Source organism: Salmo salar, chromosome ssa12 (genome assembly GCF_905237065.1).
Source record: "Salmo salar chromosome ssa12, Ssal_v3.1, whole genome shotgun sequence".
In the NCBI taxonomy this organism is placed as follows: domain Eukaryota; kingdom Metazoa; phylum Chordata; class Actinopteri; order Salmoniformes; family Salmonidae; genus Salmo; species Salmo salar.
Genome location: NC_059453.1, coordinates 83296801 through 83324719, shown reverse-complemented (window position 1 = coordinate 83324719; position 27919 = coordinate 83296801). Strand labels below are relative to the sequence as shown.

The 27919-nt window shown below is 42.8% G+C and overlaps 2 protein-coding genes across 6 annotated transcripts; one reads left to right on the top strand and one right to left on the bottom strand.

Moving 5' to 3' along the window:
• Window positions 1-316: 316 nt before the first annotated feature.
• Window positions 317-21957, bottom strand: LOC106565706 (zinc finger protein 362). Of its 4 annotated transcripts, none has more exons than XM_014133104.2 (9): window positions 21679-21957; window positions 10608-10671; window positions 9821-10070; window positions 9330-9455; window positions 5891-6200; window positions 5557-5781; window positions 4732-4810; window positions 1523-1681; window positions 317-1258 (listed from the first exon to the last, which is right to left on the bottom strand). In XM_014133104.2, exons 2-9 carry the CDS (start codon window positions 10668-10670, stop codon window positions 1139-1141), a joined length of 1332 nt encoding a protein of 443 aa, XP_013988579.1. In that variant the 5' UTR covers window position 10671; window positions 21679-21957; the 3' UTR covers window positions 317-1138. The 4 variants fall into 4 exon arrangements, with proteins under 4 accessions (XP_013988579.1, XP_013988577.1, XP_013988575.1 ...); XM_014133102.2 differs by lacking the exon at window positions 21679-21957 and adding an exon at window positions 19582-19703; XM_014133100.2 differs by lacking the exon at window positions 21679-21957 and adding an exon at window positions 19527-19673.
• On the top strand, window positions 19852-27338 carry LOC106565707 (uncharacterized). 2 transcript variants are annotated; one of them, XM_014133107.2, is made up of 3 exons: window positions 19852-20919; window positions 23990-24141; window positions 25640-27338. In XM_014133107.2, exons 1-3 carry the CDS (start codon window positions 20765-20767, stop codon window positions 26728-26730), a joined length of 1398 nt encoding a protein of 465 aa, XP_013988582.2. In that variant the 5' UTR covers window positions 19852-20764; the 3' UTR covers window positions 26731-27338. The 2 variants fall into 2 exon arrangements, with proteins under 2 accessions (XP_013988582.2, XP_045547813.1); XM_045691857.1 differs by lacking the exon at window positions 19852-20919 and having other exon boundaries at window positions 23893-24141.
• The last annotated feature ends 581 nt before the right edge of the window (window positions 27339-27919 follow it).

Below are 27919 nucleotides of genomic sequence, written 5' to 3'. Positions count from 1 at the left end.
CAAGGATGATCAATGGAAACAGGATGCACCTCTGCTCAATTTCGAGTCTCATAGCAAAGAGTCTGAATAATTTGTATTTGTAATACAGTTGCTAAAATTTCTAAAAGCCTTTTTCCGCTTTGTCATTATGGGGTATTGTGTGTAGATTTTATTTAATCCATTTTAGAAAAGGCTGTAATGTAACAAAATGTGGAAAAGGGGAGGGGGTCTGAATACACTGTGTCAGTTCCATAGTGGACTATTTCATTTCTTCAATACATGGCAGTGCTTATTAATTCAGCAAACCAAAATATTGAAGTTAATACAAATACCAGCATCAGATTCAAAATATATTTTAGTGCTCTTCAGGATAGCCTTGAACAGTTTACTTTTTAATACCATGGACAATAACAAGATAAAAAAAATACAACTACAACAATAAAACATAGGTATTGACCCTCCAATTGGAAAGTATTTAGTGTGCATTGTTGTCTAAAAGACATACTTAAATGTGATAAAGCTTACTTGAGAACATTTTCTTTTTAAGTAACAAAATGATGCAAACATTGACATTAGGAGTGGTACAAGAAATGCTTGAATAAATGATTTAGCTATTCATCTTCTTGGCCTGACTAAAAGGAAGACAAAGTTCTCATTGCAAATATACTTTTGCTAAGAGTAAAGGGAGAATAACAATATAAAAATGGTCATTTAATGCTTTATAACACCTAGGGTAAATGTTTTTAGCTGCCTGGAGCAATGCTTTTTATTGTCTTAGCATAGGCCAAAAAGGGTTTTACTCCACCATGAGGCCTGAAAGTGTTGTAAAATCTTTTTTGGATGTCTGAAACATTCCCCAACCACAGATGACGAAATAAAAAATAAAAATAAAAAAAAGAGTCTTGGCACCTTTTGATAAGGTACAAATACAGTCTGGAACATTTTTGGAACCCGCACAGGGGAAAACAAACAAAGGCCAATATTTAGGATTGATTACGCTTAAGTGGAGGGGTGACCTTATACGGGGCTCCTCCATGAGGGTCAGGGGTAGGGTGTCAGGGTGAATTGCTCAGATGAGGGAGATCTGTATGGGGACATTGGGAGACTGTCCTCTGTGGAGAGTGATGGGGGTTCCTCCATGAGGGTCAGGGGTAGGGTGTCAGGGTGAATTGCTCAGATGAGGGAGATCTGTATGGGGACATTGGGAGACTGGAGAGTGATGGCTCACCAGGTGTTCCACCACCGTGTGTTTAGACATGTGCTTCATAAGGTAGGTCTCCTGAAGACAAACAAAGAAGGGTTCAGTCAACACCGAGGCTCAGCAGACAAAGAGGTATACATGCTTCACTAAAGTGACACTGTTGAGTGATGATCTGACAACATTTGTTCTTATTGCCTGAGAATGAGGAAACCAAAAAACGGTCAATTGCAAACAGCGTTGCATGGTTTCTCACATCCTGTGAAAACATCAGCTCATGCTGCACTATAGCCTACTCACTGAGGTGTAGGCTCTGTCACACATGCTGCACTATAGCCTACTCACTGAGGTGTAGGCTCTGCCACACATGCTGCAGCAGTAGGCCTTGGCGTTTTTGATGGCATGCGCAGACAAGTGAATCTGCAATGAGGCTGAGTCCGAGTAGGCACGGTAGCAGTTTGGACACTTGTAGGGCTTGTCTTTGTTGTGCTGTCTCTGGTGAGACTGGGGCAGGGAAAGAGACGGACACAGAGATTATACAATTATTCACAGACCTACAGTACCAGTCAAAAGTTTGAGTAGGTGTGTCCATTCAAGGGGTTTTCTTTATTTTTTACTATTTTCTACACTGTAGAATAATAATGAAGACATCAAAACTATGAAATAACACATGTAATCATGTAGTAACCAAAAAAGTGTTGAACAAATCAAAATATATTTTAGATTTTAGCTTCTTCAAAGTGCCATAATATGAACTTAGCCCTATTTGGTAAAAGACCCATCTTCTGCATACCATCCCTACCTTGTCACAACACAACTGATTGGCTCAAACGCATTAAGGAAAGAATTCCACAAATGTACTTTTAACATACCTGTTAATTGAAATGCATTCCAGGTGACTACCTCATGAAGCTGGTTGAGAGAATGCCAAGAGTGTGCAAAGCTGTCATCAAGTCAAAGAATGGCTACTTTGAAGAATCTCATTGTCATACCCTGATCTGTTTCACCCGTCTTTGTGCTCGTCTCCACGCCGCACCAGATGTCTCCCATCTCCCCTCATTATCACCTGTGTATTTATACCTGCATTTTCTGTTTTGTCTGTTGCCAATTCATCTTGTCCTGTCAAGTCCTACCAGCGTGTTCCCGTGTTTCCTGTGCTCTAGTTTTTCTTAGTCTTCCCAGTTCTGACCTTTCTGCCTGTCCTGACCCTGATCTTGCCCACCGTCCTGTACCTGCCTGACTCTGATTTGTATTACGACCCTTTGCCTGCCTTGACTTACCTTTTGCATGCACCTTGAACTAAACTCAGCAAAACAAGAAACGTCCTCGCACTGTCAACTGCGTTTATTTTCAGCAACCTTAACATGTGTAAATATTTGTATGAACATAACAAGATTCAACAACTGAGACATGAACTGAACAAGTTGCACAGACATGTGACGAACCGAAATGGAATAATGTGTCCCTGAACAAGGGGTGGGGGGTCAAAATCAAAAGTAACAGTCAGTATCTGGTGTGGCCACCAGCTGCATTAAATACTGCAGTGCATCTCCTCCTCATGGACTGCATCAGATTTGCGATTTCTTGCTGTGAGATGTTACTCCACTCTTCCACCAAGACACCTGCAAGTTCCCGGACATTTCTAGGGGGAATGGCCCTAGCCCTCACCCTCCGATCCAACAGGTCCCAGACGTGCTCAATGGGATTGAGATCCAGGCTCTTCACTGGCCATGGCAGAACACTGACATTCCTGTCTTGCAGGAAATCACGCACAGAATGAGCAGTATGGCTGGTGGCATTGTCATGCTGGAGGGTCATGTCAGGATGAGCCTGCAGGAAGGGTATCACATGAGGGAGGAGGATGTCTTCCCTGTAACGCACAGCATTCAGATTGCCTGCAATGGCGCCAAGCTCCGTCCGACGATGCTGGGACACACCGCCCCAGACCAAGACGGACCCTCCACCTCCAAATCGATCCTGCTCCAGAGTACAGGCCTCGGTGTAACACTCATTCCTTCGACGATAAACACAAATCCGGCCATCCCCCCTTGTGAGACAAAACCGCGACTCGTCAGTGAAGAGCACTTTTTGCCAGTCCTGTCTGGTCCAGCGACGGTGGGTTTGTGCCCATAGGCGACGTTGTTGCCGGTGATGTCTGGTGAGGACCTGCCTTACAATAGGCCTACAAGCCCTCAGTCCAGCCTCTCTCAGCCTATTGCGGACAGTCTGAGCACTGATGGAGGGATTGTACATTCCTGATGTAACTCGGGCAGTTGTTGTTGCCATCCTGTACCTGTACCGTAGGTGTGATGTTCGGATGTACCGATCCTGTGCAGGTGTTGTTACATGTGGTCTACCACTGCGAGGACGATCAGCTGTCCGTCCTGTCTCCCTGTAGCGCTGTCTTAGGCATCTCACAGTACGGACATGGCAATTTATTGCCTTGGTCACATCTACAGTCCTCATGCCTCCTTGCAGCATGCCTAAGGCATGTTCACACAGATGAGCAGGGACGCTGGGAATCTTTCTTTTGGTGTTTTTCAGAGTCAGTAGAAAGGCCTCTTTGTGTCCTAAGTTTTCATAACTGTGACCTTAATTTCCTACCGTCTGTAAGCTGTTTGTGTCTTAACGACCCCGCTGCCTCCTCCACCACCAAAGTCCCCATCAGCCTGGTGTTGAGGTTGAGAAACTTGAAGAAAGAACTGAATGACATCCGTTTTGAGTTTATGCCTGGAAGAGACTCAGCTGATGGAGTGTCTCAGGAGTTATTGTGCGTTACAGGGAAGACATCCTCCTCCCTCATGTGATACCCTTCCTACAGGTGTATGTTCATTAACTGTTCATTGAACAAGCATGGGAAACAGTGTTTAAACCCTTTACAATGAAGATCTGTGAAGTTATTTGGATTTTTACGAATTATCTTTAAAAGACAGGGTCCTGAAAAAGGGATGTTTATTTTTTTGCTGAGTTTATAGTACTAGTCTCAGAACTTATTATCTGCCTATTGTCTGCATCTGGGTCTTAACCTGAGCAATGATAAATATAAAATAGATTTTGATTTGTTTAACACTTTTTTGGTTACTACATACTACGTGTTATTTCATAGTTTTGACATCTTCACTATTATTCTACAATGTATAAAATAGTCAAAATAAAGAAACACTGGAATGAGTAGGTATCCAAACGTTTGACTGGAACTGTATTTGTCTAGACATTCAGGGTGGGGAAACACTTCCTGTCAAACCAGGCCATCATCTGACCAAAATGGAGGAAAATCATGCTGAATATGTAATGTTCAAAATCTAAAACATACTACAGTAAAAATACAATTATTTACAAAGGTTGTCAATAATTTCAGGTATAATAGCATGTGTGTGAAATATGAGGAATGAATAGCATTGTTGTCTTTGACTGTGGATTTGATATGTTATGTGCTCCTCTACTGTTAAACCAATTGTGACAAAGTTGAAACTTTTTATGCCAACCACAGCGGTAAAGAACCCAGCATCAATGCTTCAAAACTAGAACCTGAGCATGAGTTTAACTGAAAATACCTGCAGATTGGAGAGCTGGGTGAAGGCTTTTTCACAACCTGGATGGGCACATTTATAGGGCCGATCCCCAGTGTGAATTCTGTAAAAGATATAGTGTGTATATATAGTAAATGAGGCTGCAGCATCCGGCACACATGTCGACATAGGGCAGTAGGCCGGATTTGAATCTCTCTCGCTCTCGCTCTCGCTCTCTCTCTCGAAATATAGAAAAAAAGGCATCTATAAAGGTAAGTCATTAACACCAGGGTAAAAACATAACACATGAAGGGGTTCTTGGAAAGATACATCACTTCCTTTTTGATATAATCTATAAAGGCAAATAACACTAGGGTAAATAAACGTAGGACTAGATTCAATCAGATCAAGCCATTAACCGGCCGTAGCTGATGATTTGGCGTGTCGGAGCTGTCAAAATCGGTGAGTCCCACTCACGTTTGTTCAGAATGAGAAAGTGTAGGCAATATAGAAATAAAGATGTTCCAATTGAAAATCATTAAAGAAAACAATGATGGTTTCTATCAGCCTTATAGGTGTAGATTACAACTCACATTCCTGTGCCATCTTATAATCAAGACTGCATAGGATTTATCTTCATGCGACTCAGTGCATGACAGTTCTAACACAGTTCCACCTCTGACACCGCCAAAACAACTGCAGGTAGATAGAATCTATCCCTTCAAGCGTTAGGGTTCTGGGAAAGATACATCACCACACTATACGACTTATTTTCCTTTTTGGTGTTCCTGGTAGAGCACCTATACAGATCTTTATAGAGTACATGAAAACACTATCAAACTTGTGATCAAATAAGTCCATAGATTTGACCTGGTGTGCTGCTGCAGGTGGGAGAGCTGGCGGAAGCATTTCTCACAGTAAGAGCAGTGATAAGGTTTGACGCCCAGGTGTATGCGGAGGTGCTGGCCCAGGTAGGATGCGTTGGCGAAAGATTTGGAGCAGTGGGGACACTTATGCGGCTTGACCTCTGTGTGGGACTTGGAGTGGATCTGCATGTCTGACTTGGAGAAGAAGGTCAGTGGGCACAATTTACACCTGTGCAAACACACACGCAAAAGACACGGTAAGCAATCAATATGACAGTAAGACATTTGGAGTGAAATCAACATGTAGCAGTCTATAAAAGTGTAATGTGTGCTCATGCCTGTAGCATTTTCCCTCTTTGGGGATGATGGTGTGGCAGGATTGGTTGTTGCCTGAAGCGAGGATTGGGTAAGGCACCACCAACAAAGGGCCACCACTGTTCTCGGCTTTTATCTTCTTACGCCCTCGCCCCAGCAGTCCAGCAAGGCCCCCGTTACTTTTGATTTGCTCCATCCCAGGGCCACTGGCCAAGCTGGAGAGGACATGATGAGGCGAGAGGGCTCCGCCTAGCCGGCTCTGGCTGTTGGAGGTGGGTGTGGTCAGAGTGACGGAGGTGTTATGGTTGCCAGTTCGAGAGGAAAGTGCCAGACCTGGCAAGTCGAGGTGAAAATGACTTACAAACTAGATTTAACAGAAAACTGTAATGCAAGACTGAATATATACACTATATATACACAAAGGTATGCGGACACCCCTTCAAATTAGTATATTCAGCTATTTCAGCCACACCAGTTGCTGACAGGTGTATAAAATTGAGCACACAGCCATGCTATTTCCATGGACAAACATTGGAAGTATGTTGGCCTTACTGAAGAGCTCAGTAACTTTCAATGGGGCACCGTCATAGGATGCCACCTTTCCAACAAGTCAGTTCGTCAAATTTCTGCCCTGCTAGAGCTGCCTCTGTCAACTGTAAGTGCTGTTATTGTGAAGTGGAAACGTCTAACAGCAACAACAGCTCAGCCGCGAAGTGGTAAACTACACAAGCTCACAGAAGGGAACTGCCGAGTGCTGAAGCGCATATCAATTGTCTGTCCTCGGTTCCAAAACTCACTACCGAGTTCCAAACTGCCTCTGGAAGCAATGTCAGCACAAGAACTGTTCGTTGGGAGCTTCATGTAATGTGTTTCCGTGGCAGAGCAGCTGCACACAAGCCTAAGATCAACAATGCGCAATGCCAAGCGTCGGCTGGAGTGGTGTAAAGCTCGCCGCCATTGGACTCTGGAGTAGTGTAAATGCATTCTCTGGAGTGATGAATCACGCTTCACCATCTGGCAGTCAGACGGACGAATCTGGGTTTGGCGGATGCCAGGAGAACGCTACCTGCCCCAATGCATAGTGCCAACTGTAACGTTTGGTGGAGGAGCAATAATGGTCTGGGGCTGTTTTCATGGTTTGGGCTAGGCCCCTTAGTTCCAGTGAAGGGAAATCTTAATGCTACAGCATACAATGGCCAAGTTAACAAACAGATCACTGACCATTTTGAATCCCACCGTACCTTCTCCGCTGTGCAATCCGGTTTCCGAGCTGGTCAGGGGTGCACGTCAGCCACACTCAAGGTACTAAACGATATCATAACCGCCATCGATAAAAGACAGTATTGTGCAGCCGTCTTCATCGACCTGGCCAAGGCTTTCGACTCTGTCAATCACTGCATTCTTATCGGCAGACTCAACAGCCTTGGTTTCTCAAATGACTGCCTCGCCTGGTTCACCAACTACTTCTCAGAGTTTAGTGTGTCAAATCGGAGGGCCTGTTGTCCGGACCTCTGGCAGTCTCTATGGGGGTACCACAGGGTTTAATTCTCGGGCCGACTCATTTCTCTGTATATATCAACGATGTCGCTCTTGCTGCGGGTGATTCCTTGATCCAACTCTACGGCGACGACACCATTCTGTAAACATCTGGCCCTTCTTTGGACACTGTTAACAAACCTCCAAACGAGCTTCAATGCCATACAACACTCCTTCTGTGGCCTCCAACTGCTCTTAAATGCTAGTAAAACTAAATGCATGCTCTTCAACCGATCGCTGCCCGCACCCGCCCGCCCGACTAGCATCACTTCTCTGGACGGTTCTGACTTAGAATATGTGGACAACTAAAAATGCCTAGGTGTCTGGCTAGACTGTAAACTCTCCTTCCAAACTCATATTAAGCATCTCCAATCCAAAATGAAATCTAGAATCGGCCTCCTTCACTCATGCTGCCAAACATGGCCTTGTAAAACAGACTATCCTACCGATCCTCGACTTCGGCGATATCATTTACAAAATAGCCTCCAACACTCTACTCAACAAACTGGATGCAGTTTATCACAGTGCCATCTGTTTTGTCACCAAAGCCCCATATATCACCCACCACTGCGACCTGTATGCTCTCGTCGGCTGGCCCTCGCTTCATACTTGTCGCCAAACCCACTGGCTACAGGTTATCTACAAGTCTCTGCTAGGTAAAGCTCCACCTTATCTCAGCTCACTGGTCACCATAACAACACCCACCCGTAGCACAAGCTCCAGCAGGTATATCGCACTGGCCATCTCCAAAGCCAACACCCACTTTGGCTGCCTTTCCTTCCAGTTCTCTGCTGCAAATGACTGGAACGAATTGCAAAAATCGTTGAAGTTGGAGACATATCTCCCTCACTAACTTTAAGCATCAGCTATCTGAGCAGCTTACCAATTGCTGCATCTGTAAATAGCCCACCCAACTACCTACCTCATCCCCATATTGTTTTTACTATTTTTGCACACCAGTATTTCCACTTGCACATCTATCACTCCAGTGTTTATTTGCTAAATTGTAATTACTTTGCTACTATGGCCTATTTATTGCCTTACCTCTTTACTCCATTTGCACACACTGTATATAGAGTTTTATATTGTGTTATAGACTGTACTTTTGTTTATCCCACGTGTAACTCTGTTTTTTGTTGCACAGCTTTGCTTTATCTTGGCCAGGTCGCTGTTGTAAATGAGAACTTGTTCTCAACTGGCCTACCTGGTTAAATAAATAAATAAATAACAATGACATAGTAGATGATTCTGTGCTTCCAACGTTGTGGCAACAGTTTGGGGAAGGCTCTTTCCTGTTTCAGCATGTCAATGCCCCCGTGCACAAAGTGCGGCCCATACAGAAATGGTTTGTCGAGATCGGTGTGGGAAAAACTGACTGACCTGCACAGAGCCCTGACCTCAACCCCATCGAACACCTTTAGGATGAATTGGAACACTGACTGCGAGCCAGGCCTAATCACCCAACATCAGTGCCCAACTTCACTAATGCTCTTTTGGCTGAATGGAAGCAAGTCCCCGCAGAAATGTACCAACATAATTTGGAAAGCCTTCCCAGAGGAGTGGAGGCTGTTTTTATAGCAGCAAAGGGGGGCCAACTCCATATTAATGCCCATGATTCTTGAACGTTCGACCAGCAGGTGTCCACATACCTTTTTAATTACACAGACTTTTTCAGAGACAATGCTGAAAATGATTTATTGACATGTTCCCTTTTAGTTAGTCGCTCAACATTGGAATACTCTTTGTGCCTACTCCTTGGCTGAAGTAGTTTGAAATCACACCGATATGCCAAAAGTCATGTCACATTTTGAGAGGCCTGGATTAGTCTACAAGCCAACAGTACAGGATTCTGGAAAAAGGCTGTGGAAGTCTGCCTCCTTTCCATGTATGTGCCAGGAAGCACAAATGTCAAAACAATGTCATTACCTGATAGGTGATTCGTTCTAGAGGGTTGGTCAATGATTTGACGCAAATGCCAGTCTTCCCACAATCCTCTTGCTTTTAGAGCCGTCTTATCGTCCAGATTCACATTTTCATCACCAAGAATACGTCCTGTTAGAGATGTGCAGAAAATGCACAGAATTTACCAGAAATGCTTTTACAGGAAATATAAAGCCTTGGCTCATAAGACTCAATAACAATTTTCCTTATCTATCCATCCATCGAGGATAGAAAAATATAAGTATTACAATAGACAATTTACAAAAAGTGACGGGATGTGTGCCAATCATTTGATGAGACTGAGGAGGATGGGAGGGAGAGTGATCGCATGACATGCAGTAGAGATGCATTCTGATATGAACCACCTCTGAGAATGGGTGAATTTCTTGCACATCTCTAACTGAGTGAGAGGTGGTAGTCAATGGTGGTCAATGACAATGGAGTCTGGCCTGGAGAGGTGGGTGCGGTCAGGGTACCTGCGACTGAGCTGGAGGCCGTCCGGGTGTGCAGGGCAATGTCTGGCTGGGACGAGCTGTGGACATGGAGACATTGTTGCATCTGCTGCAGTTTCTGAACTGACATCTGGACTTGCTGCCCACCTGTCTGTGTAGGATTCCCCAGTAGTTGCCGTTGGGAGGGAACTGTGGAAGGCGGCAGGTGGGGTGGTCTGATCTTCTCAGCCATCAGCTGTTCCTTGATCTTGTTGATCAACACAATATTATCCATCTGACAGCAGGTAGACAACACAGAGACGAGAGAACAGTCAGTTAAATCTGACATTCTCATTTTGGAAAATACTGACTGTGACCAAAGTTATCCTACTTATGCTTGCCAGTCAATTTTGGGACTATAATTTATGTTTATGACTGCTATGGCCACATAGGCCGTTCACAACCAGACAAGTTGGTTTTTCGGTTCAGTTCCTCTAACATCTTTGAGTGGGCTTACAATTGTGCTGCTTTGGCTCCCTCCAATGGACTCAAAGGGAAATAACTCAAACAATGTAACCTAAGTACATTTACAATAATTTATGTACTCTCTTCAGGTGATCTGTAAAAATAGTGTGTACTTTACATGGAAATGTGCATGACAATCAAGCAGGCAAAATACCTCTCATTGCTCATGGGTCTCAATGTTACACTGCCTAGAATAATAATTTAAAATCTTCCCAATCTACTGCCCACTGTCATCTTCTTCATCCTCTTGTATACTAACAATCCTGTTGTTGAATGTTAGAGGGTAAAGTCTACAGTTAGTACTCACCTGCCCAGGCATGGTGGGGGTTGGAGGCCAGAAGTAGGGATTATTAAAACGAGGTTCAGCCATTCTATGAAAAACAAACCAAATAAAAAATTCTATTCTGCACAAAAACATGAAATGTTTTTATTGTGCAGTGAAATGTGTGGTTTTACAAGGTCAGTCGTAGTAGTACGGCGCCCCTTGAGCAAATGAGGGCTAAGTGCCTTGCTCAAGGGCACCGACAGATTTTTCACTTTGTCCGCTCGGGTATTCAAACTAGCGACGTTTCGGTTATTGGCCCACCGCTAGGCTACCTGCCGCTAAGCTTCCTGCCACTAGACTACCTGCCACTAGCCTGCCGCTAGCCTGCCGCTAAGCTACCTGCCACTAGCTTGCCGCTAGGATACCTGCCGCTAGCCTGCCGCTAAGCTACCTGCCACTAGGCTACTTGCCGCTAGCCTGCCGCTAAGCTACCTGCCGCCAAGCTACCTGCCACTCTGCAATAACATAGTTTATTCAGCATCATACAATTAATGCAAATGTTTTCAGCTTTGAGTTTATAAATAGTTTATAAATCTCCAATAGACTTATAGTTAATGCTTGCCATTTATCCACATGCCAAATACTGAGCTTATGTTTGTAATTGTATTGTATTCTAGCCTCACGATTTCAAAGTAAATGGAACTACTTTCTAACTTCCATTCTCTTCCTTCACCATATCCATGACAAAAGTTTGTTTCCACATGCACTGTAGCTAAGTATAGAACTTCCTCCTCACACTGTTCTGAGTCACAACTTTCTAAAGTTGCCCACAGACAGCTGAAAAGTTGCAGAGGATTCAATTCAGCAAGAAATTATTCAAAGAGAAAGCTTGTGAGTCACAGGGAACGTCTCCTAGGAATGGAAATACCCAGGAGGCCTTTATTCTCCCTCTGTCAGCTCGTCAGCAGGGTCTTTAACCACCACACTGAATGATGAGCATCTCCCCGAAGAAAACACAATCACATAACAAGATAGGCTATAGCTTGTTAAGGAACACTTGAAAGCTGCTATCTGAGAAAGCAGAAATGTTTATTATAATACAGAGACAGTAAGCAGCTCAGAGCTGAACTTCTACTGTCCATCCACCTCTATGTCAACCCAACCATGGGGTCATCAGCTAGCCTCATGGGGAACAGGATAAGCACTTTGTCTCTCTCCTCCAAATACATCAAGAACAGGACATGAATGATATCTCAAATGACGACAGGTCAGCCAAAGAAATTAGTTTGCTTTATGACAGCCAGCATACGTGATGGGAGGCCCGAGTCTAGATGGAGTCAGACAGGTTGCATAATATGTTTTTCATACAGTCTTATGAGCTAGTCCAAAAACTACACTGCTCAAAACATTAAAGGGAACATTTAAACAACACAATGTAACTCCAAGTCAATCACACTTCTGTGAAATCAAACTGTCCACTTAGGAACCTCTTCAGCATCTGATCCCGTTAGCGGGATCAAAATCCAGCGAAAAATCATATCGCCAATTAGCATTAAAAAAATATCATAATTTTTTTGTAAAAAATTTTTTTTTTTTTTTTATAGATACACCTCTCCTGAATCGACCCACGTCGTCCGATTTCAAAAAGGTTTTACAGGAAAAGCAAATCATTAGATTATATTAGATGAGTCCATCGTAAAAAGCAGCTTCATAGCCATTTTCCGACCAACCACTTGCATCACATATAATCAATAAACAGCTAAATGCAGCACTAACCTTTTACAAACTTCATCAGATGGCACCCCTAGGACATCATGTTATACAATGCATGCATTCTTTTGTTCAATAAAGGTCATATTTATATATAAAAACAGCATTTTACATCTCTGTCTGACGTTGACTACCTAATTTCCCCTCAAAAGCGTCCCGGTAAACAATGCTACATTTCAATAAATTGCTATACTATAACGATTTTTTAAATGTATATTGTCAATCTAACATTTATAGATGAATATCTCTTGAGAACACCCGTCATACCAGATTTTAAATTAACTTTACTGGGTAATCACACTTTGCGATAAAAGGAGATGCGATACTCAGAAAATGAGCTAATATACAGAGCTCGGCGCCATCTTGGACGCAACAGCATGAACCATCTCATCTTCTATAATATTGTCAATAATCGCCTACCTTTAGTTGTCTTCATCAGAAAGCATCCCAGGTCCACAACAGATGTATTTTCGGTCAAAAAGTCCATACTTCACGTTCCATTAGCCTGATGTTGGTAGCGCGTCCTATGGCTCTCTCCAAGCGCAGCTCTGAAGTTCATAATAAAAGCAATCCTCGCGCATGTAGGTTCGTTCAAACATGTCAAACGTTGTATAAAATAAATCTTCAGGGCCTCTAACACCAAGAGAGCCAATAAGATTCGAGGGGGATGATGTCATGGCCTTTAAAACCGTTTCCAAAGGTGGGGGCAGACATGGCGCCGGGCGTCATAATGGTGATGGCCCATCCCCTGTGACCAATTTCAAACTCGTGTCATTCACTGAGTTTTGACTCTATAAGGCTCAAACCACTGTGAAAGGACTGGCGACATCTAGTGGAAGCAATAGGAAGTGCTCACTGAACCATGGTTAACGGTGTGATTAATAAGGAAAGATGAGAAGTCAAGTCCACAATTCAGAATTCCACTTCTTGTTTCAATCGGTCTCGGGGTTTTGACTGCCATTTGAGTTCTGTTATACTCACAGACACCATTCAAACAGTTTTAGAAACTTTAGAGTGTTTTCTATCCATATATAATAAGTATATGCATGCCCTATCTTCTGAGTTTGATTAGTAGGCCGTTGAAAATGGGAACGATTTTTTTTCAAAATGCGCTGTGGCGCCCCCTATCCTAGGGTATCCTCAAGAGGCTTTAGGAAGCAACACTGATTGACAATAAATTTCACATGCTGTTGTGCAAATGGAATAGACAACAGGTGGAAATTATAGGCAATTAGCAAGACACCCCCAATAAAGGAGTGGTTCTGCAGGTGGGGACCACAGACCACTTCTCAGTTCCTATGCTTCCTGGCTGATGTTTTGGTCACTTTTGAATGCTGGCGGTGCTTTCACTCTAGTGGTAGCATGAGACGGAGTCTACAACCCACACAAGTGGCTCAGGTAGCGCAGCTCATCCAGGATGGCACATCAATGCGAGCTGTGGAAAGAAGGTTTGCTGTGTCTGTCAGCGTAGTGTCCAGAGCATGGAGGTGCTACCAGGAGACAGGCCAGTACATCAGGAGATGTGGAGGAGGCCGTAGGAGGGCAACAACCCAGCAGCAGGACCGCTACCTCCGCCTTTGTGCAAGGAGGAGCAGGAGAAGCACTGCCAGAGCCCTGCAAAATGACCTTCAGCAGGCCACAAATGTGCATGTGTCTGCTCAAACGGTCAGAAACAGACTCCATGAGGGTGGTATGAGGGCCCGACGTCCACAGGTGGGGGTTGTGCTTACAGCCCAATACAGTGCAGGACGTTTGGCATTTGCCAGAGAACACCAAGATTGGCAAATTCGCCACTGGCGCCCTGTGCTCTTCACAGATGAAAGGAGGTTCACACAGAGCACGTGACAGACGTGACAGAGTCTGGAGATGCCGTGGAGAACGTTCTGCTGCCTGCAATATCCTCCAGCATGACCGGTTTGGCGGTGGGTCAGTCATGGTGTGGGGTGGCATTTCTTTGGGGGGCTGCAGAGCCCTCCGTGCTCGCCAGAGGTAGCCTGACTGCCATTAGGTACCGAGATGAGATCCTCAGACCCCTTGTGAGACCATATGCTGGTGCGGTTGGCCCTGGGTTCCTCCTAATGCAAGACAATGCTAGACCTCATGTGGCTGGAGTGTGTCAGCAGTTCCTGCAAGAGGAAGGCATTGATGCTATGGAGTGACCCGCCTGTTCCCCAGACCTGAATCCAATTGAGCACATCTGGGACATCATGTCTCGCTCCATCCACCAACGCCACGTTGCAGCACAGACTGTCCAGGAGTTGGCGGATGCTTTAGTCCAGGTCTGGGAGGAGATCCCTCAGGAGACCATCCGCCACCTCATCAGGAGCATGCCCAGGCGTTGTAGGGAGGTCATACAGGCACGTGGAGGCCACACACACACTACTGAGCCTCATTTTGACTTGTTTTAATGACATTACATCAAAGTTGGATCAGCCTGTAGTGTGGTTTTCCACTTTAATTTTGAGTGTGACTCCAAATCCAGACCTCCATAGGTTGATAAATTGGATTTCCATTGATTATTTGTGTGATTTTGTTGTCAGCACATTCAACTATGTAAATAAAAAAGTATTTAATAAGACTTTTTCTTTCATTCAGATCTAGGATGTGTTGTTTAAGTGTTCCCTTTATTTTTTTGAGCAGTATATATAGAGGCATATTGGCAGTTTCCTATAACATTTTGTGATTGAAGATAGAATTGCATAAATAGTTGAGGTGTTTGAAAAAGATATGGTCTTTCTGTAGCCTAGTGTCTATGAGAATGTCGATATTTTCACAGGGGACAAAATATCCCCCATCCCCGCTTCCTGATGTTCCATTTAGAGTCTGTCATTGATTTTCATTCCAATATCTCTACAGTGGGGAGAACAAGTATTTGATACACTGCTGATTTTGCAGGTTTTCCTACTTACAAAGCATGTAGAGGTCTGTAATTTTTATCATAGGTACACTTCAACTGTGAGAGACGGAATCTAAAACAAAAATCCAGAAAATCACATTGTATGATTTTTAAGTAATTAATTTGCATTTTATTGCATGACATAAGTATTTAATACATCAGAAAAGCAGAACTTAATATTTGGTACAGAAACCTTTGTTTGCAATTACAGAGATCATACGTTTCCTGTAGTTCTTGACCAGGTTTGCACACACTGCAACAGGGATTTTGGCTCACTCCTCCATACAGACCTTCTGCAGATCCTTCAGGTTTCGGGGCTGTCGCTGGGCAATATGGACTTTCAGCTCCCTCCAAAGATTTTCTATTGGGTTCAGGTCTGGAGACTGGCTAGGCCACTCCAGGACCTTGAGATGCTTCTTACGGAGCCACTCCTTAGTTGCCCTGGCTGTGTGTTTCGGGTCATTATCATGCTGGAAGACCCAGCCACGACCCATCTTCAATGCTCTTACTGAGGGAAGGAGGTTGTTGGCCAAGATCTCGCGATACATTGCCCCATCCATCCTCCCCTCAATACGGTGCAGTCATCCTGTCCCCTTTGCAGAAAAGCATCCCCAAAGAATGATGTTTCCACCTCCATGCTTCACGGTTGGGATGGTGTTCTTGGGGTTGTACTCATCCTTCTTCTTCCTCCAAACACGGCGAGTGGAGTTTAGACCAAAAAGCTCTATTTTTGTCTCATCAGACCACATGACCTTCTCCCATTCCTCCTCTGGATCATCCAGATGGTCATTGGCAAACTTCAGACGGGCCTGGACATGCGCTGGCTTGAGCAGAGGGACCTTGCGTGCACTGCAGGATTTTAATCCATGACGGCGTAGTGTGTTACTAATGGTTTTCTTTGAGACTGTGGTCCCAGCTCTCTTCAGGTCATTGACCAGGTCCTGCCGTGTAATTCTGGGCTGATCCCTCACCTTCCTCATGATCATTGATGCCCCACGAGGTGAGATCTTGCATGGAGCCCCAGACCGAGGGTGATTGACCGTCATCTTGAACTTCTTCCATTTTCTAATAATTGCACCAACAGTTGTTGCCTTCTCACCAAGCTGCTTGCCTATTGTCCTGTAGCTCATCCCAGCCTTGTGCAGGTCTACAATTTTATCCCTGATGTCCTTACACAGCTCTCTGGTCTTGGCCATTGTGGAGAGGTTGGAGTCTGTTTGATTGAGTGTGTGGACAGGTGTCTTTTATACAGGTAACGAGTTCAAACAGGTGCAGTTAATACAGGTAATGAGTGGAGAACAGGAGGGCTTCTTAAAGAAAAACTAACAGGTCTGTGAGAGCCGGAATTCTTACTGGTTGGTAGGTGATCAAATACTTATGTCATGCAATAAAATGCATATTAATTACTTAAAAATCATAAAATGTGATTTTCTGGATTTTTGTTTTAGATTCCGTCTCTCACAGTTGAAGTGTACCTATGATAAAAATTACAGAACTCCACATGCTTTGTAAGTAGGAAAACCTGCAAAATCGGCAGTGTATCAAATACTTGTTCTCCCCACTGTATATGCAAAAGTCCAATTTGGAACTATTTGGGGGAAAGAGCATTCCTCCTCTTTGTGCCATGGTAGAGCCTGCTGCTCACTCATAGCTGTCTGAGATCTGTGGAGGTCTTTCTTTCCATTGCTTCTTTTTTCAAGCCTTATGAATTCTTTCATGACATATTGCGTGCTTTGGCACAGACCACCATTCTGATGTCTGTTTGACTTAGCAGCAGCGTTGCACAGTCCATTTGCATGAGCCAAAAGAAACAAATGATATGTCCAAGCGTATGAACCTAAACCAAGAAAATATTTCCCTAATGATGCCGACGGGTGTCCATTTCACTTCCTAGAGTTACTCTGAGTCTCCTGGGCTTCAGCTGAATATAAACTTGAGTTGATTATCTCCACCATATGACAGCTCAGTCTTTGATATGCCATGTTTGACGTTGGTGATGACAACCAGCCATCTTCTCCGGCGACAGAGAGTAGTGTCAAACTATATTAAAGTAGAGAGTCCTTTGTCCATTTCAAATACACAAAGTGTAGAGCATCATGCCTGATGGTGACTGTATTGGGATTCTTCTCAGCCATTCTTTTGTAAACCATTGGCTCAATGGACATCCAGCCTACAACAGGCATAACTGCTATATTCAACTATCTGATCAGACTGGGAAAAAAATCAGTCTTTGCCATGGCTACCCCTTGAAGACTGTATACTGTATTATCATGGTATTACCAACATATTGTAACTTGACTTTGTCTATATCAGTTCCTCTTATGTACAGTATGATGGTTGATCCCGTCATTGGACACTAAACTGACTTTCTGAGGTTATTTCAGGGATAACAGGGACATGGTGGAGAACTGAGCCCTGAATCTAATCCAGATGCAAGATCTATAAAAAGTAGTCAGTCCCTAGAATGTCCTGGGGTCCTACTGTGTATGCAATCTAAAGTTCAAACCAATTACCATTAGCAAGAGAGTAAGATTTCATCCAATTGATTATCTTAACTATTCCAGGTAACTAAACCTGCAGAGAGGATAGGTGATTACGAGTGTTTTTCAGATGGTAGTTTGCCAATCTGATATACTATGTTTGTAATTGATACTCAGCTGGAGTAAAATCCAACATAGCCCCATACTGTGGGAACCCAGGATCAATGTTGGGAAATTAAACACTTCAATCCTGTTATTGACTGAGCCACTCGAAGATATGCCTATCATCAAGGTGTGGAACAACAAAATGTTAACAACAATGGAGCAAATGTATCCCATAACCTTCTCACATGCAAATATCACTTGATTTCTATTATGTATAAGTAGTTCTTAAATTGCCATTCAAATAGAGCAATATTACTTTTTCTTTTGTTCGAAGTCTCATAACTATTCATACAGACCGTGGTTCAACATTTTTTTTTACAGTATGCAATGTTGAAACATTTCAATTGTATTGAGGAAGCAATGTCTTCAATTGAAACATTACAATATTTTGCATAGGTGAAATAGCCACGGTGGATCAGTTTATAAACTATTTGAGTCATAGCAGAAATGGCTGCATGCTGAAAACATCTGGTGAGATTGAAAAACGCCGTCTGAAATAAATGTGTCTATAATAAACCCGCAACACTGATGAAATCAATCTGAATGAATCGTTGTGTGACGCAGTAAAACCGCAAATACTCCTGTTTCGCACTCAACATTTTGTCTATTGCTGTCTAGACAGTCAGATGAACTAAGAAAACTATTCGACCACTGTAGCCTATATAAACGTATAGGGCTGGTCGTGTTTTTAAGGACATTAAAAAGAATAGGCTGCAGGCTATTAATCTTCAGGCAATTAGCGGCAAATTAGTAAATAAATCGTGCAACATTAGACCAACATCACATTTGCAGTAAAATAATATAGGCTATTATTTGCTCTATAAATCATTTTCTCAAAAACAAAGTGATCTATTACTAGGATATAACAAGGGATGACAAATCACTTGAGGATGGTCCAGACTTGTAGACTAAAACAAAAGTTACTTAACTTGTCCTTTATTCTATCGGTAAATCAGCTTTATTTCCAGATGTAAAAAAAATACCTTTAGAACCTAAGATGCAAACACATAAAAACATCCAATAAGGTGCATTTTGACTGCAGAGCAACTCCAATCCCCCCTAGCTGGTGCCTCGCTCCAATGCCTCTCCCACATTCTCAGACAGTTTTATTAAAACATTTCAGACAAAAGGAAAACAAAAATGGCAGCCTGTCTTATTTTTGTAAGGTCGGGACGCCATATTCTGCAGATCCCACATTTACAGATCCCACATTTAAAAACGAGACGAGTCTCGATGCATGCAAATTTGTCATCCGTTTATTTGTATTAAGTGTTCGAATGATTGTTTACTTAGATGTACAGGTTTGAATAGCCCGGCTCGAGGAATAAAAAAAATAAGACACTTCCCACAAAGCATGCATTGCAAAATGCAATGCGTTATGGTAACTGCTCCCTATCCAAATCCACAATTTATTCCCGAAGTAACAAGCATAACTGCATTTCATCTGCCGCATTCTTTGTGCTACATTCACAATTGAACTAGAATGTTGCCATTTTCAAAAATGGATTGGTAATACACTAGTATTATTTTTTGTTGTAACTTTTTGACGACTCAAATGGTAGCAATAACTGCTTTCAAAACAGCATTGAGGCAGCCGAACGTTTTTAGAATGCCACGCAGAATATAATCGGGAAACAAATGTATACAAACCTGACACCTCGATTGTAGATTTTATTATATTTGATTAAAGGTTATTTTTGCTTGCCTTCAGTCGGAGTTACTTCAGACCTTCCGGGTCGTCATCTGTTCACTTCTGGGTGCTGCAAGCTAGGAATTGCTTTCACTGAAGCGGTCCGTTTTAAGCAGATTTTCAGAAATAGGCCTACAAAAGTACAAATATAGATATGTTAATTTTGAATATTTACGCGATATAAACGTGGTTCAGCAGATTATGCGTAATTGTAGTGACATATTTGACAAGCCTTTGGTGTGGCAGGAAGTCAACTGTCTGTACCATAATTTCAAGGCACAGATTTACAGTATGTGATCAGGAGTGGAAAGAAAGAAGCGGCATTTAATGGATACAATTAAATAATTCTCAACAAACAATGCCCATCATGCTCTGAATTCTCGCAGATGTATACATTGTAAATTGTACAGGTCCGCTCTTTGAAGGCACGGGTCAGGGGGTTCGCATATCGTATTGGTCTTTGTGACTGGAAATCAAAATCAGTCATTGGAGGTTTCAGGTAGCAAACATCCTCATTGCTTGACGCTCAGTGTTTTTTATCTCTCATCAATAGGCTACTTCTCAAATGTAAAGGATTTGAGGATAAGTGTTGAAAATGGGGGTCTCTGTTATACTGTTCATATTACCCCTATAGCACAGAGTAGCCTATTTGGTGTTTTACCCTGAAACAATAATAATTATACCATGATAATGTATTTTTAAAATGTTGAACAGGCCTAAATATATAATAAGTATTATACCATGATATTACTATTCATTTCTGTGCTGTAATCACTTTTTCTGGTCAACCATACATTTTGCCATTTTTCATTCCATAAACTCCCTAAAGCTGGTCAAGCACAAGATATGGTAGACTAACTCTTAAAACTATATTTTCCAACTAACACTGGGGGCTATAGAGATGTAGGGTAACCTGAATCCTCTGTGCATGCTTCAGTAAGAGATGGCAGCACTGCACTATTAGATAAGAGTATCTGAGTGATGAACTTCTGATACAGACAGTAGTCTACTATCAATGGCAATGTTGCCCAACAACAAGTTGTCATTTCCAAACAGAACACATCCATCTATAAAGGATGCCAGTTGACACTAGACAAACAGATGCAGAGACGCACAAACCCACAGAAATAAAGGCCCCCCATTACAGAAGTTGTCCAACTGGTTTCCCTGTGCAAACATTGCCACACCCTCTATCTAAATGCACACATGCCCCCAAACTTACCCAGGCCAGATGAGGAGAGAGTGCCTGAAAACATCCCATGGGGGGAGGGGGGAGGGGAGGTGTACAGGAAGGATGAGAGCTGTTTGGCTCACACCGACGTGCTGTACTGCTGGAGGCTCTTGTGTGCACAGGTAAGACTCTAACTCAAACCTCAAACTTCACAACTATTTAACATAAACTCACTCCTTGATTGAAATGGTCTCATTGACCAACCACCTCTATGCAATGCCGTGGGCTGTAAATTAGATCTGTTCTGTTGTTATCAGGATTTACAGTAGGGCGGTGGAGGCTTGAGTGTTAGTTTGCATGAAGACAGAAACTGGCAGTGAAGCATAACTCCAAACAAGTCCGACATGAGAGAGGAGCGCCAGTTGGTGTGCAAGAGTTCTCATGACATTTGCATGGTGGATGATAATGCTTTAAGTTTGTTTCTCAAAAGTTGAAAGGCTAACAAAATACCCCAAAAATCATACACTGATCTAATATCTCTCTATTGACATTCCATTGAGAATGCCATGATCCAATGCTAATGTACACAAAGAGATATATTGATAAACATCATTTAGATATTACTATTTTAAAAATATTGCTTGCATAATACAGCAAATCTGCTACAGTATTTCACATGATGGGCCTTGAGTTAGTTTAAAGGCCCAGTGCAGTCAAAATTCAAATTTCCTGTGTTTTGTATCATATTGTAGTACAACAGCTGATGAAACTAACACTGTAAAAGTGTGAAAAAATGGATTAGTATTATTTTCTGATAGTTGCTCGTTGAAAAATACAATCTACTAATCAGCAGGTTTTGCATGAGTGGAGTTTTGGCTTGCCTGGTTGCATCACCAGGTAGTATCAGTTTTAATAGACCAATAACAAAGAAAGTTCCAAACCTCTGCCAATAAAAGCTAGTTTTCAGTTTTCCTCTCCCCTCCCCTCGAAACTGCCGCGCAGCCTCTCCGGGACTGCACTCAGAAATATTAGCCCACAGAGAGAAGATCGAGATTGAACTTCACTCAACTTTCTAGAGGAGTGGTCGATCGCGATCCACTGGTGATCTCGAAGGCATTCCTAGTCGATCCTCAAACATTTCTGTGAAAAACTCAGCGATAAAGCATTGTGTCCCTATTTATTTGTATTCGTTTCGGGCTGTTGGTGGTAGGTGCACCCGATTCAGCTGCGGTGCGCGCCGGGTAGACGAACTGTTGCTATTTTGAACCGTTTCATGTGTCTGAAGTTACAAAAATGCCTTCCCGGCGGGCCCAGAGAGCAAATCAAGTGCACTATAGGGTTACGGATGGCCAATCGCATTGCTCAGACGACTGTGCCTGCAGTAACGTAGCAGACAACATACCGAAACAAAACGAACTATTCAAGAGATTTTGTTGTAGGAAGAACGCATCGGAGTATGATTCTATTGCATTGACACCAGTGGGGGCTGCTGAGGGGAGGACGGCTCATAATAATGGCTGGAACGTAGCAAATGGAATTTGCATCAAACAAGGGTTTGATGTATTTGATACCATTCCACTAGTACTGCTCCAGCCATTACCACGAGCCAATCCTCCCCAATTAAGGTGCCACCAACCTCCTGTGATTGACACACTAATCAGCCCATACTCTAGACAAACTGGTGCGGCATAACCAATCAGAGCTGCAGTAGGCTTATATGCAAACTATTGCCATATATGGATCTGTGACGTTTACTTTGAACTGGACTTTTTCTTTTACAGTATGAGCGGTCATGAGTAGATGCGCTTGTTTTGAGATCAAAGCGAGAGCTGCATGTAGTCACGTGAGCACATTTTGTTCATATCTTTTGCTAGTTAGTGAGTTATTAGACCAGTTATAGATAATTTGTAGCCAGCAATAGGGGAGTAATTGCTTCCTACAAGAGCACAACATGTGTACACTTCTAGACATATTTTAAAAGCGAGTCAGGTGAAAAGCTTTTTTTGTCTTAAAGGGGCAGTGTTGTACTTTGAGACAGGCTTGAATAAGCTAAATAGCCAACAGGCAGAGGGTAGCATAATTTGTCTGATTCTCAGTAACAGTGAGTAATAATGGATTTAATTTTGTAAAGTGGTTTCTTGCATCAAACAACACAACATTTTCAGTCAAGTGGATAAACAGGTTAATGTCAAGCCCTGCATGTGTTTTTTTCTCTCTCAAGTCTCATGGAATGTACAGGAGGCATACATTGAACACCACACATTGGCTGCTACTGTAGGCTGAATGATAGAACAGCCGCTGTATGTCCATGTTAAAATGTTATGGGATGTATTTTCTCAATTGTTTTTGATGGTAGGCCTACTACATTATGATCAAATAGCCACAGTAGCCTACATGGCCACTTAAAACTGTAACTTAAATGTTCACAATGTTCAAGGTTGCGCTCAGCAGAACTCAACATTTGCCCAGTTATAAACATTTTGAGGGAAAATTGCACCTGTCTAAATTCTTGCTTGAGAAATAGTTTTTTTGCAAAAAAAATGTTTTGTTTATTTTTGACCATTTTAATGGAAAACTAACTTAAGTACTAAATTGTTACCCAGATATGATTTAATATTGAGATAAAAACAGCTGCAATCAGTCAGGAAGTTAAAGCTTGGTCGCAAATGGGTCATCCAAATTGACAAGGACCCCAAGCATACTTCCAACATTGTGGCAAAATGGCTTAAGGACAACAAAGTCAAGGTATTGGAGTGGCCATCACAAAGCCCTGACCTCAATCCCATAGACAATTTGTGGGCAGAACTGAAAAAGCATATGCGAGCAAGGCCTACAAACCTGACTCAGTTACACCAGCTCTGTCAGGAGGAATGGGCCAAAATTTCCCCCAACTTATTGTGGGAAGCTTGTGGAAGGCTACCCGAAACGTTTGACCCAAGTGTATGTAAACTTCTGACCCACTGGGAATGTGATGAAAGAAATAAAAGCTGAAATACATCATTCTCTCTACTATTATTCTGACATTTCACATTCTTAAAATAAAGTGGTGATCCTAACTGACCTAAAACAGGGATTTTCACTGAGATTAAATGTCAGGAATTGTGAAAAAAATGAGTTTAAATGTATTTTGCTAAGGAGTATGTAAACTTCCGACTTCAACTGTATGTTCCAAGCGGAAGAGTCAGTAATAATCCATTCATAATCCAATAATGGTTTGTAATATAGTCCTCTGTCTGTGTTGTTTTGTCTTAGCCATGGATGGTGTGTTAGAGGGAGCAGCTGTGGTGTGTGTGTGTGTAAACTGGCCTGCAGTCTTCTCTTCCTGCCCATGGTCACTGCTTCTCTCAGTGCAGTCAGCTTCTGCTGCAACTGCCTGCTGCTCTTCACAGACCTCATAGTCACAAGTAAGTGTCCATCTCTAACCCTATTTTTGCTGTGTGCATCAGAGCTACAACTACCTGTTAATCCTTGCAATAGGAATTTCCAGTTGAACAAAAAGGAGAGCAGACTTTGTGTCAATCAAAAAACAATGGGTCGTTCCATGAATAGAGTACATTTTGTGTCCCTTTGATATTTTAAGTAGAAATTGTGCACCAATATTGAATTTTAAAAGCCTCTTATATTAAATGAAGTGCCCTTTAATATAGACCACATGGAACATTCAATAAATCAGATTTTAAATATTAATAAAAACTTGCTAGAATCAGTATTTTGACATGCCCCTCATGTTTTTCTGACTTCTAGAAAGGTTTTAACCCACTTAACCCCAAAATGTCCAAGTTTTTACTATCATTGTAAAGCCCTAGTTATGTTATTGCTTTTACGAAGTCATTTCTAAAGATCATTATTTAATTTGTGAGAAGTGATACATTTATGTCCCTCATTCTAACGTCAACTCTCGTTTTAATATGGTGAAGTTGTTCCTTTTGAAAATATAGTTTTTAAAGAAACATTGATCAGATAGTGTAAAAGCAGGTGAGCTGGTTCTTGTGTTTTGTGGTGGAAAACTGAGTGGGTTGACCATAACACGTCAACCCTGTTATCCATAGATAGACGGGCTAGAAATATTTTAACAATCATTTTTTTGGGTGAAGCTTGCATTCAATTTCTCCATCTGTTGCACACAACAAGCTTCAATTCTCCCTGTCAAGGGGATTTATGGCTGATTTAAGATGAAAACCTCAACCCTGTTACTTAAATGGCACCAAGCTGGTATATTACAAGTTGCAAAAGGGCACAGAAGCACCCTGCGTACCCAGCACAGAAGCACCCTGCGTACCCAGCACAGAAGCAGAGAAAATGCCATTGGAAATAGGCCCTTTGTAGGAAGTGAAAACAAAAGGCAGTGAGTGACCTTGTCAGTTGTTACAGAATCACACAGTGTTCACAGGATGTCATCAATACAACAGTGAATAATCAGTGTCCTCGGTCCTTGTACATCCAGTCTGCGGTCAACTGCTATCAACAGATATGAGAATAATCCATAAGATTCAGGATGAAGTCTAGTGGCCATCAACCAGCACCTTGACTGTCACAAACACTGGAAGTCATGTATTACAGAAAGGGCAAATGTATTAACATGCTAAACATTCTGTTAATCACTCTAACTAAATATGAACTTTTGATCTTACATTTCCCCATTACACTCCTATAGTGTCCTGTGTGACTCAGTTGGTAGAGCATGGTGCTTGCAACGCCAGGGTCGTGGGTTCACTTCCCACAGGGGATCAGTACGAAAAAGTATGAAAATGTATGCACTCACTACTGTAAGGTGCTCAGGATAAGAGTGTCTGCTAAATTACTTAAATGTAAAATATCTATAGGCTATTTCAGTGTCCTAATGCTGCCAGTCCCATCCTCCACATTTCTCCATTTGATTGATTGGTCTTTGTTGTCCCCCAGCCTTCCTGGTTGTCCTCTGGTTTACAGAGCCCTGGCTACCTCCATTTTCCATGTCCACTGATGTCATCGCCCTGCGCTTCCTGCTCTTCCTCAGCTACATCTACTGGGCAGTGCTGCTGATGACCACACCTCTGGTTGCTGTGGAGACCGCCATGAGGTTGCAGTGGCCTCAAGTCTATGGTGGCGGAGCAGTGGACGGAGTAGTGGACAATCCTGCACCTCACGGCGGTGTGACACTGGAGGTAGAGAACTGGCAGAGCAGGGACACAGACACCCAGAGAGGAGGGCGAGGGGACCAGGACCAGGGAAGTTGTCTGTCCCATATCCTTGGCTTCTTCTGCTGTCTGCTGGTGTGGGCCGTCTGTGGCATCTGTGGGGGTCAGGGCTGGAGACTGGAGGTGCCGTGGGTCGAGGTCTGCCTGGAGAGGACCAGCTCCCTCACTCTGTGTCTCCCTAGCCTCCCCAACACCGTCCTGCTTGCTCTGGGTGAGCCCAGCTGGGGCCTGGCCACTGTGACCTTGGCTCTCCTGCTGGTGCTGACGGTGGGCTGGGGCTTTCTCAGACGACCCCTGGCCCACACAGAGACGGACCCACACACACCCACAACCACACAGACACACAAGGAGGAACATGGTACTGACATTCAACTACCTGTTCAAACACTCCCTGCACCACGCAAGGCTATGAAACCTGTGATGTCAGTGGCGTCAGCCCCACGGTTTGTTGACACAGAGACAACATGGTCCAGATGCTCCGTTCACAGCCCATGTTCTGGGAACAACATGCAGCTGTCACTGGGTCACTATGGAAATGCTGTCCTCTTATCCCTGGAGTTTTTGTCAGCAGACAGACTAGAGGGACACAAAGAGAAAAAAGGACTAGGAGACATACCTCTCACTGGTATTGTGGAGGAACACACAGACAGGAGCCAGCATGGGCTCGGGCGATTTCCCTGCCTGGGGGTGAATATAATGACAGGGTTAATGTGTCTGCTCACTGTCTGTGTGTTACCTCTAAACCTCAGTGTGAACATCCTACTAATCAGGCACACAGAGACAATGCTGGAGTGGAGTTTGAAGATCTTAATGTAGTTGATCATGTAAATTCAATCATTAAGGAGGTCTGAAAGGCTTGCTCACTTTATCGTCATCCACTAAGCATAATATATCGTATTGTTTCTTCTCTATGGGATAGTTGGTAGCTATTTTCAAACCATTTTCTCCTAGCAGGAGGGTCTCGATGCCAGTTGCTCCCCCACAGGGCTGACAACCTGCCATCATATCATCTGGCGAGACTATCCCCAAAACTATTTTAACACATTTTCATATTGCACTTTGTCTCTGTTGTTCATTCAGTTAGCTTGTCCTCGATTGAACTGGCTGCACCCAAAGAAGCCAAACAGAGGGGTCTCTCAGTCAATGTAACACCAGCAGAAAGTCAGTGTACTGGACAATAAACCTGGATGGTGATAGTGTTAGATACTGAGGTGTGGCTTGGGAATGGCAACTCAATATTATATACACTGACTGAATATACACAGAGTATTCCAAACATTATTTCATAGTTTTGGATTGACTGACCTTCATGTCTTAAAGTAATGATGGACTGTGGTTTCTCTTTGCTTATTTGAGCTGTTCTTGCCATAATATGGACATAGCCCTATTTGGTAAAAGACCATCTTCTGTATACCAACCCTACCTTGTCACAACACAACTGATTGGCTCAAACACATTAAGGAAAGAAATTCAACAAATGAACTTTTAACAAGGCACACCTGTTAATTGAAATGTATTCCAGGTGACTACCTCATGAAGCTGGTTGAGAGAATGCCAAGAGTGTGCAAAGCTGTCATCAAGGCAAAGGGTGGCTACTTTGAAGAATCTACAATGTAGAAAATAGTACAAATAAAGAAAAACCCTTGAATGAGTAGGTGTGTCCAAACTTTTGACTGCTACTGTGTGTGTAATATAATACATAAATATATAATTATTATACTGTACTTGTGAGTGTGTGTGGCTCTGACATACTGTGAAGAACAGGGGAGCTACTGTTAACACAGGGCAGTTTGACTCAAGAATTCAGTGATTATTTTCCTTTCTACACTAGCTAACAGAATATCAATACTGTGTCATAAATTACATATTGAAATGAATGTCAAATCAAAAAGCTTATATGGACAATGAAGTTCACAGAATGAAGTAAGGTATTACAGGTGGGAAATGCAGCTTTCATTTGACAGTACGCCAACTTCCATGATAATGTGGAAATGCACAACACTGC